This window comes from Mus pahari, chromosome 23 (assembly GCF_900095145.1).
Source record: "Mus pahari chromosome 23, PAHARI_EIJ_v1.1, whole genome shotgun sequence".
Classification (NCBI taxonomy): Eukaryota; Metazoa; Chordata; class Mammalia; order Rodentia; family Muridae; genus Mus; species Mus pahari.
Window position 1 is genome coordinate 2,643,881 of NC_034612.1, and position 10,116 is coordinate 2,653,996.

Below are 10,116 nucleotides of genomic sequence, written 5' to 3' on the forward strand. Positions count from 1 at the left end.
GGAGGGAGGGAGGGAGGGAGGGAGGGAGGGAGGGAGGGAACACTAATCCTTCTCATTGGAGACTCCTTCCCTCTCCAGGCCAGGGTTTTGAACGTGTGTCCCTGACCCGTGTGCAGGTGCCCATGGCTCCATTCCCCTGAGGGTGGCAGTCCAGGTACTCGAAGTCGGCCGGCTCCTTGGGTGACCCCTTAGCATCAGCAAACAGGAAGCAGCCTACAGGTCACCAGAGGCAGAGGAAGTTGCTCCTGTCCCTCCACAGAGCTGACCACCAGGGGCTGCCATCTGTCTCAGATCTGCACCTCATGGGGTGAGTGTCCCTCCAGAGAACTTGGCCAGGCTGCTGTGAGGGGTGACTGAGACACACACAGGAAGCCCCGCAGTTCCAGCCATCCTGGTGTAGCACCTGGCACGTGGACATTATTGACAAGGACTCCCTGTATAAAACCATCAACCCAGCTGCTGTCTTCCATAGCCCCAGGCTCCCAAGAAAGCCAATCATAGTTCTCCTTAGAAGGCCCTGCTGCTGAAACATCCCTGAAGCACTCTGATTGGCTGTTGGTGACATCATTTCAGAAGTTCTGTCTGCTGCCCCTGAATCTTGAGGATGGTGATGAGCAGGCAGTTCCAACATTCGGGGCCTTGGGCTGGGGTCTCTGCAAGGATCCCAGAGGAGAAGAAGGGGCAGCTAAGCGAGGTGCATGAGTGAAACGTAAGTTCATAACTCACGTGTCCGAACTCACGTGGCCTATGGGGACCAGGGAGTGGAATGTGGTGTTTGAATATTTTTTTGGCCCACTGGAAGTGGCACTATTTGGAGGCGTGGCCTTGTTGGAGGAAGTGCATCACTGTGGGGGCGGGCTTTGAAGCTCCGCCCAGTGCGGAGGAGTCAGTTTCTCCCTGCTGTGGTCAGATGAAAATTTGAAACTCTCAGCTCCTCTAGCTCCATGCCTGCCTGGACACGGCCATGCTCCCGCCTTGATGATAATGGGACTCTAACCTAAACCTCTGAACCTGTAAGCCAACCCCAAATAAATGTTGCCCTTTATAAGAATTGCCTTGGTCATGGTGCCTCTTGACAGTTATGAAACCCTAAGACAGAAGAATTGGCTGAGCCCCAGATTCCACAGTGGCAGAAGTAACCTTGAACCCAGCTTCCCTAGCCTCGCAGCCAATCTACCTGTCCACGCCCTGGGTCAGGTGAGGTACGACAGCCATACCAGGAAATGGCAAACGTCCTGGAAGAGTTCTTGTCTTAACACAACACACCCAACGCCAAAGAAAGGCTCTAACAGACCCCGCCCCCCAACTTCTGGAACACAGGTTTGCACACACACACACACCCTTCACTCCACCAGGCCCAAGCCTTCCCAGGGCCCAATCTCAGGAGGTGCAGGGTCAGTGGGGCTGACTCTGGGTTCTCCCCAAGAACTCTGTCAGCTCTCGGAATGAAGCTTTGTGACCCGTGCATAGAGTATCTATGGCAACGAGACTCCCACAGCAGATGAAAGCATTCTGGACGGCTTGATGCAGAAGCCAGGATGGGGAATTCTCATAGCATGGAGCAGTGGACGGTGGGGTTAGTGGTGCCTGGGGTTGAGAAGACCATGGAGAGACACACAGAAGTGTATCCGGCTTCCAGAACATTCTATATCACAGGCAATGTGCCCATCAAATCTGGACTTCAGCCACCCCATGGTTCCCTTTAAATGGTTCATCTTCCTGAAAGATCTGTGTGTGTTATTAAGAATTTAACATCAAAAAAACACTTCTAATCCAGAGCTGATGGTGGAGAGAGGGACCCCATAGGCAGGTGAGTTTGGAGAAACAAAGGCAAAAGATAAGAGATGATGTCCTTTGTAGGGCATGCCATGCAAGTCCCTAGGGGTGAGGGAATCTATAGGGCAAAAGAGCCACAGGCCAATGCCTCTCTTTCGGAGAGCTGACACAGAATTCCTCGACAAGGACTGAGGAACTGGCAAGTAGGAGAAACCCAGGAGGTGTCGGTGTGTTTGTGACCTAGCTTATGGGTGTGGCTTGTCAGGGACACTCTATAGAGACTGGTAGAAGTCTAGGATGCGGCTAAGATGCCAGTCATCCTGTGCTCAGAGAGATGCTGTCACTGGACAAGATCGCACAGCAAGTAGCTGGCATGAAGCTGGGTCATTGTTCCTGCACAGGAGTGAGGACTTGCCCATGTGCCCAAGTGGGAGTAGAAGTCAACGAGAATGAAAGACCAGTGAGAAGAGGCTGACCCTCATTTGGGAGCGAGTGTGTTATCGATGCGCAGAAGGTCATTTTTGGATGAAGATGCCACCTCAGGATAGGGCCTGATGAAAAAGCAAGAGGCAGTGTAGAGCCAGGTGGGTGGTGGTGGTGCTCACCTTTAATCCCAGCACTTGGGAGTCAAAGGCAGGAGGAATCTCTGAGTTTGAGGCCAGCCTGGTCTACAGAACAATTTCTAGGACAGCCAGGGCCACACAGAGAAACCCTGTCTGGAAGGGTTTGGGGGAGGAGGTGAAGAAGGGAAGGAAGGGAAACAGAACAACCAGAGAGTTCAGGATCCATCATACCACCTACAGAATGTGATCCTGTCCCCAGCCTCTTGGAAATGAGGCCACCCACCAAGCCACGCCAAAGCTGGGTCGCCTGGGACACTTGGGGACAGTTCGTCATGTGTATTCTACCAGAGGCAGCACTCTGCCCACTTGCAGCTTAGAAACCTACTACTATGGCTGAAAGCCCTCCTGAACCCCTTTATCCACCCCCATCCAGTCTGGGAGAGAGTCCCAGAATGGACACATGAAACTCAGGGATGCAGAACCACAGCCTGCTGGAGGGTATGGGTCTTGGTACCAGTCCCGGCTGGCTCCTCTATTGTCTAGTCATGTCTGCGTCCCCACAGGAAAGCAAGCAAGGTGCCTAGGGACCACCATCAAAGCTGTCCAGATCCTGCCAGACCTGCCCCCACAGATCAGAGCCCATGCCCTGATATGAAGGGTGTGGGTTCCTTTTTGGGGATGAATTCTTTTTAATATTCTTGTCCCCCTTTTCAGCACTGGGGATGGGCAGCTAAATCCATTCATTCGGATGAGCACATCTTAGAATTCTCAACACAAGACCTCACCCCTATTTACAGAGGGGCATCTGTGACCCAGAGGGATCAAATGCCCGGCTCAATCTCACCCAGCTAGAGAGCAACAGTCAGACATGAACTGGTATGGTCTCCTAAGAGGCACAGACTGCCACTCATCACAATAGCTTACCCTCATTGTTCACATCAAACCCCTCAGGGGAAAAGAGATGGTGAAGCCCAGACAGGGTAGGTAATTTCTCTAAGGTCACAAAGTAATTGGGAACAAGGTGGGCTGAGAGTAACAGCAAAGAACCATTCGCATGGTTGGAGTCTTGAGAACCTGACAGGAATCCATTCCACGGGGTTGTGAATGAGGGGGCTGCGCTCTGTGCTCAACAACACGGACGGAAGTTGGAGGGCTTTAGAAGAGAACCCAGGGGCCTCTGTATCCTCACACTGCACAGCCCGCCCCAGCGACCCCGTTCTCCGTGGGATGGGACTCACTTCTTCTGTCTCTTCTCCAGCTCATGGTTCCTACTCTGCTGGTTCTCCAGCAGCACCCTCGTGTCCTCCAGGTCCCAGGTGAGGTGGTGACACTTCCTCTTCAGTTGGTGAGCCATCTTCTTGGCCTCTTCATACGCAGTCTGCAACTCCCCAAGCTATGGAGAGAAGAGAGAGAGAGGTTCACTGGCGCCCCCCCCCCATTTCTAAGGTCAGAAGCTGGGGGAGAGAGGACCTCAGAGGAGTTCCTGTCAGTGTCAGGACGCCGCTTCCCCAAGCCCCACTTTGCTGGGAGGTAATTCCCAGCTCACTCTGTGGTCAGTCCATCAGCCTCGCCTCGGCCAACCTCCTGCCCTGCACTCTTAATTCATTTTTTCCTTGCCCTGCCTTGACTTGACAGTTGGACTGGCAGCTGACGGATGGCTCTATCATCTGGGGAGGCTTGTGAAGATTAACTTCAGAGTCACAAAGAGGAAACTCCCGGCCACTCAGGGCGGCCCCACGAGACCAAGCGTTGTGTGGGTCCATACATAGTGTGGGCTGAAACCCACAACTTACTCAGGGCGGTGCACAAACAGGAACAAAGCTGTCTGCGTCTTCCCCGGACCTTCCCCAATACACCACACACACACACACACACACACACACACACACACTCATCCTAGTTTAGAAGATTGGGACTCAGGGCACATGCTTTGAAGAAGTAGCCTCATTAAAGGGCTGCTTTAAATAAGCAAAACTCTGAGTTAATGAGGCCTGTAATTCTAAATTCAGTATTTGAAGGCAAATGGGATGTTTTCTTATGTTCCGCCGCTCGGAAAGGGTTGCGGGCTTATGACTTTTTAATGTGGTGTGAATATCCCCCTTCCTCAGGGAGAGAGGCACGACTTTGTAATTCGTCATTACAGACCAAGGCTGCCGTTCCCTTTGTCTGTCTCTGTGTGGACTGTGTCCAGCTGGAAAGCGACTGTTAAAAGCTCCCCCAGCATCATCCTTGGGGTGGGGACGGGGTTGACCACACCTCTCTTCCACTATTTATAGGGTCTCCCCCGTGATCATCCCTAGGTCCTCTCCATAAGATACCAAAGTTTATTTTTCTCCCATGTTGAGAACATAGTAGGAGAATAGAAACCCCCACCCTACGGCTCCTCCAGGGAATGGGAGAGACCAAGGAATAACGAGATGCCTGCCCTGTGGGGTGTGTGCCAGACTGGAGGGAGGCGAATGGCCGAGGGAGTCCCACCTCAGTGTGCATTAGCCAGGGCTTTCTAGAGCGTGGTGTTTGAGGTCTGAAGCTGGGGTGAGAATATCAAGACAGAAGAGGAAACACCCTCTGAGCTGCAGCAGAAGAGGCAAAGGTGCCGGGCTGAGAAAGTGCTGAACATTTGGGGACAAGATCAACTGATGCTGGGATGGGCTCTTGGGGCTAAGCTCTTCTGAATCCATCCTCCTGACAACTTGAAAGCGATTATTATTTTACCCTTTGAGGCAGAGGCAGTCTCATGGGACTCAGCTTTGACTTGAACTTGCTAAGCAGCCGCCGCCACCGCCGACCTCAAATCCTTGATCCTCTTGTTTCTACTTCCCAGGTCTGAGGAGCAGGTACGAGCTCTCCTACACCTGGGCTCAGCATGGTAATTTGAAACTGACCGTGGGAGGGTTGAGGAGCACTGTGGGAGTCTGACATTTGCCTTGACCGTGAGGGTAGAGCGACAGCCAGAGAGTGAGCAGACCCATGAGTGGAGATGCTCGAAGACAAGTCAAGAGGCCAGATGGCCACAGTGAACACCCAGAGAGGAGGAGAGGTGACGTTGATGTGTTGTGCTCTCAAGAAAGAAGGGGAAGAGGGGTCTGGTGGTGCAGGCCTGTCACCCCAACTGGCTGAGGAAGGAAGATCACAAGTTCAAGGTCACCCTGGACAACATGGCAAGATACTGTCTCGAAGTCAGTGGAGCAGACGCTTCATGGCAGAGCACTTGCCCTGCCTAGCACGCACAAGGGTATGATATGTTCAGCCTCCAACACCGAGACGTAAAGGAGCGGGTGATCCAGGAACTTAGGTATGCAGATAACACACAGCCAGGGTGGTAAAGATAGATAGCCACATCATGGCTGCCTTGCCTGGGCTGAGAGCAGTCACTAGACCCAAGCGTCTTTGAAAGGAGAGATGTGTGAATAGCCAGACAAACTTGGGAGACGGACCTTGGGCTCAGACTCTCAAAGAGAAGCAACCAGTGAGGAGGTTAACAGGAACCCCCAGCCTAGACTGTGGTAGAGAAGCCTGAAGCTGTGGATGAAGGAGGGAGGTTGTACAAGAAACCCAACCCTGGCCCCTTTAAAGTGTATTTCTGACAGGAGACCTTTCTCATGCCCCATTGGCAAAGGATGCCTGGTAAAGCCAATGTAGTTAGGAAAATAAGAATCCTCTGGATATCAGCACAATGAAACCTAGCTCAACACATACACGGACGCATGCACACGCGCGCGCGCGCGCGCACACACACACACACACACACACACACACAAGTGCACACAGGCACATACGCACACTGCCATGAGAGAAGATGGAACATTCCCAACCACGGCGGTTGGAGCCAGTCCAGAGGACCCCCAAGGGTCAATGGTACACCTTGCCATCACCATGTGCAACGGTAGAACAATCGAAGGGATTCAGGATGCGCTAACCTATAATACAACTCATGGGTGAAGAGATGTGGCTGGAGGCTGTGGCTCTGGTCTAGAGGGGACAGAGATAACAGACCACTGGGGCTGGAGAAGTCAGGCGGGGCTGGTTCGGATGAGAATGGTCTCTTTAGGCTCATCTATTTGAAAGCTTAGTCACCAGGGAGTGGAATGGCTTAAAGGATTAGAAGGACCAGGAGGTGTGGCCATGTAGGAGGAAGTGTATGACTGGGTGTGGTCTGGGAGGTTTCAAAAGCCCAAGCGAGTTCCAGTTTATCTATTCCCATCTCTGCCTGTGGATCAGGAGCTAGCTCTCAGCTACCGATCCAGGGCCATGTTCCCAGCCATGATGATAACGGACTAAGCCTCTGAAACGGTAAGAAATCCCCAGTTAGATGCCGTCTGTTACAAGAGTCATGGTGTCCCCTCACAGCCACAGAACACTAAGACTGTAGGGTTAGACTATGCTGTGGTGACTTTACAGGCTAGAGCCCAAGCCCAGATCCTAGTGATTCCTGCCAGACCCAGGCCTCTGACACTAGTCTGGACACTAGGCAACTGGGCAACTGGGCCACCACCTTTCCCTCGGAACACCCTTGCCTCCCATCCCACAGGGACAGGTTTTGTTCCAACAGTAGAGATCCTCCTTTCCCAGGGCCAGACAACACAGTGGCCTCTCACACTGAGGGGAGGGGAGACATTGGTTTCCTGGGACCCTCCTCCCTCTCTCACCTTCTGCTCCAGCTCTGTCCGGGCCTTCATCTCCGAGTCCAACCTCTCCTCACACTGTTGAAGGCGCTTTCGTAGGAAAACATTCTCCATCTGAGCGCAGTCCAAACGCATCTGCCACTCGTCCGCTGTGTGACAGAGTCAATGGCTGGTGAGTGAGGCAGCAGGGGTGGGTCTTGCCTCACTCCTCGGCCCTGTGCTTGTCACTTTGAAGTGACACTTTGAAAGGCTCCTGAGCCTTGGTCTTGGATTTGGGGTAAGGAACTGTGCTGAAGTCCCAGATGAGGCAAAGGCCAGGTTCCCTCCAGGAAGTCTGTCCTGTCCTGAGTACATCCAGCTCTCTGGAGGGTTGACCTCACTCTTGTAAGGTCAGATCCCTTAAACCCTGCAAGGGTACTCAGATGTTTCTTTTTTCCAAAGAAATTTCACAATCTATAAGGCAGCGAGTTCTCTGGTCATTGGTGTATGTCCAACATCATGTAGTCATTTTTCAAACAGTTGGGAATGCATGCTCTCCAGCTGCCAATGGACATACCAGAATCATGGTTCAGGAATTCTGGGGTAAAGAGAGCCATGCTCCTGTCCATGGGCTGGGTGGCAGATTCTTATCATTGTGAGTTGAGTTAATAACTAAATGGTTGGGTGATCACACAATAAGAACTTGGCCACAAATGCCCTGGGAGATGAGGTATATAGTAAATGCTTTGATTTGGTTTAAACAGTCGTGTGATGGTTGAGTTGAAACCATGGCTGAATGAGGAGCCACAGTGCCTTATCTTTTGATCACCAGAGAAGAGAATGATTTTCCTTAAGTTAATGGAGCTAGAGAAACATCCTTAAATACTCAACCTACTTTTTTATCGTCTATGTACCTTTGCATCTATCTACATCTATCTATTATCCACCCATCTATCTGTCCATCCATCTGTCAGTAATCCGTCCACCCATCCATCTGTCTATCCATCCAACCATCCATGCATGCATCCATCCATCCATCCAATGCACTGCTTCTTATGAGTATACGGGATAACTGCATTAATAACAAGTCATTTATACCCAGTGTTTAGAATAATTTGATGAGAATAAGAAACATGTTCAGAAAGAGCTACAAACTAGTTTTCTCCTGGAAAAAATCCATGAAAATCCAGAAAAGGGCTTGAATCCATGAGGACTCTCCTAGGACACACTATGATGCTGAGCATATGGAAAAAGCAAACTAATGTTCATTAGGTAGGTAGGTAGGTAGGTAGGTAGGTAGGTAGGTAGGTAGGTGGGTGGGTGGGTGGGTGGGTGGATGGATGGATGGGTGGATGGATAGATGGGTAGATGGATGGATGGATGGATGAGAAAATAGATGTGTAGATGAGGAGATAGATGGTTGGGTAGATGGTAAGATGGAAGAGTAATGAATGTATCATTGATGAGTAATGGTAGATGTTTGTGTAGATGGACAAGGGGGTACACAGATAATGGATGGATGGGTGAGTGGATGGGTGGGATGGATGGGTGGATGGGTGGGTGGGTGGATGGATGGGTGTGCGTGTGGATGGGTGGGTGGATAGATGGATGGGTGGGTGGATAGATGGATGGGTGGGTGGATGGGTGGGTGGGTGGATGGATGGGTGGATGGATAGATGGAAAGGTCAGTGAGCAAGGCAGTGGGTGAGTGAATGGGTAACCAGTATGTCTAACAACATCCTGATTCATCTGTGCGCCTGTTTGCTGTGTTTCTGCAATCTATCCCCACATGTTCTAATTTCCTGAGAGCAAACCTCCACTAAAATTCTTCTCAAGCTCTCAGTGTCCAGCTGGGCGCTGGGTGCATGTTGTAGAAGAGTCACTATAAGTAGTTAGGCAGGCGTAAATAAAGCCATGTATTTTTATGATGCGGACAAGCAGGCGCAGCAGCGGCGAATGAAAGTGTTTTATCTCCTCTTTCAACTTCCCGTGTTTCAGAGGTTCCATATAAGGAGTATGTATGACTTCCATAATGAGATACAGAGTCTCTATGGCCCGGCTTCCTGAACTGCATACCTTCAGCTAAGCATCTGCTTCATGCAGTGACTGATATGCCTTCGAGCTAAGTGCATCTCCCATCTCATCCGCCCCCTGATCACTGCAAAGAAAACACGCCCAGGAAGCCTCATCCAGACAGGTCTTGGATGGATGGAGCATGTGCTGGGATGCCTCTGGGGAGGCTGTGCTTCCGCCCACATAGCTGGCTCTGTACCAACAGCTGGCCCCGTGTGCACTTTGTCTTGTTGAGTCTCTGGTATCAGAAACTTTCAGCTGCCTTGTGGTCCCTTCCAAGGGAAACTCAGACTCAAACAAAACCAGGGCATAGTGAATGTGTTGGAATGGTCTTGGGTAAAGGAGCTTGAGAAGGCTCCAAACATGATCCCTTGGGTTCACTCCCAAGACTCACATGGTAGGAGAGAACTGATTCCCACAGGTTGTCCTCTGTCCCATGTCCTATGTGTGCCACATACACATGCAATTAAATGGATGTAGTATGTTTTTAAAGAGCCTCGTAAAGGTCCACTGTGATTGCTGCCTTCTCCACAGATTCTAGACTCCTGTCCCTTGGATGGTCCTGATGTTGCAATGGCATCCTGAAGTCTGGTACCAATATTAGCTAGACTCTAACGTCTGGTCACTTTCTCAACAGCCTCCATTCAGCAGAGAGAATCCATGTCACAGTGGGAACTGGGCAAAGATGTCACTATCCTATCCAACCAGAAAGCCAAGTCCCTCGGCAGTGGTATAACTGGTGCACTGATGCTGCCTGCCTCTCACTGGGCAGTCACTCAGCCAGCCTCAACTTGATCATGTATGTGAGAGCATGCAGAGCCCGAATTCCTCATGGTGAAGAGGTAGCTGATGGCTATGGGTTAGTCTACTCCATATGGCCCGGCTCTGCATACTCATGGTCTGGAACCATCTACATTTGAATGTGAGGAATCTGAGACTCAGGGCAACTTTGAATAGCAGGGTATGATTCAAATACAGAGGGGAAATTTAAAAACCTGGGTCATCTTCATTAAATAGAAGAGTGTAACACACAGACAAAGGCCCTTCATCATTGTGTGTGTGTGTGTGTGTGTGTGTGTGTGTGTGTGTGTGTGTGTGTG

General features: G+C 51.1%; 1 protein-coding gene and 1 long non-coding RNA gene across 3 annotated transcripts in view; one reads left to right on the plus strand and one right to left on the minus strand.

The window, feature by feature from the left end:
- Positions 1-10,116, minus strand: part of Myo18b (myosin XVIIIB) — a 209,404-nt gene that overhangs the window by 103,433 nt on the left and 95,855 nt on the right. For both annotated transcript variants that reach the window (XM_029533813.1, XM_029533814.1), the window contains exons 28-29: positions 6,989-7,113; positions 3,578-3,732 (exon numbers count right to left, since the gene is read on the minus strand). In XM_029533813.1, the coding sequence (XP_029389673.1) occupies positions 3,578-3,732; positions 6,989-7,113 (280 nt within the window). The remainder of the gene's footprint in view (positions 1-3,577; positions 3,733-6,988; positions 7,114-10,116) is intronic.
- On the plus strand, positions 1,507-10,047 carry LOC110312996. Its single transcript, XR_002380080.1, has 4 exons — positions 1,507-1,810; positions 3,598-3,684; positions 7,001-7,136; positions 9,654-10,047. It is a non-coding gene; the product is annotated as an uncharacterized LOC110312996 (long non-coding RNA).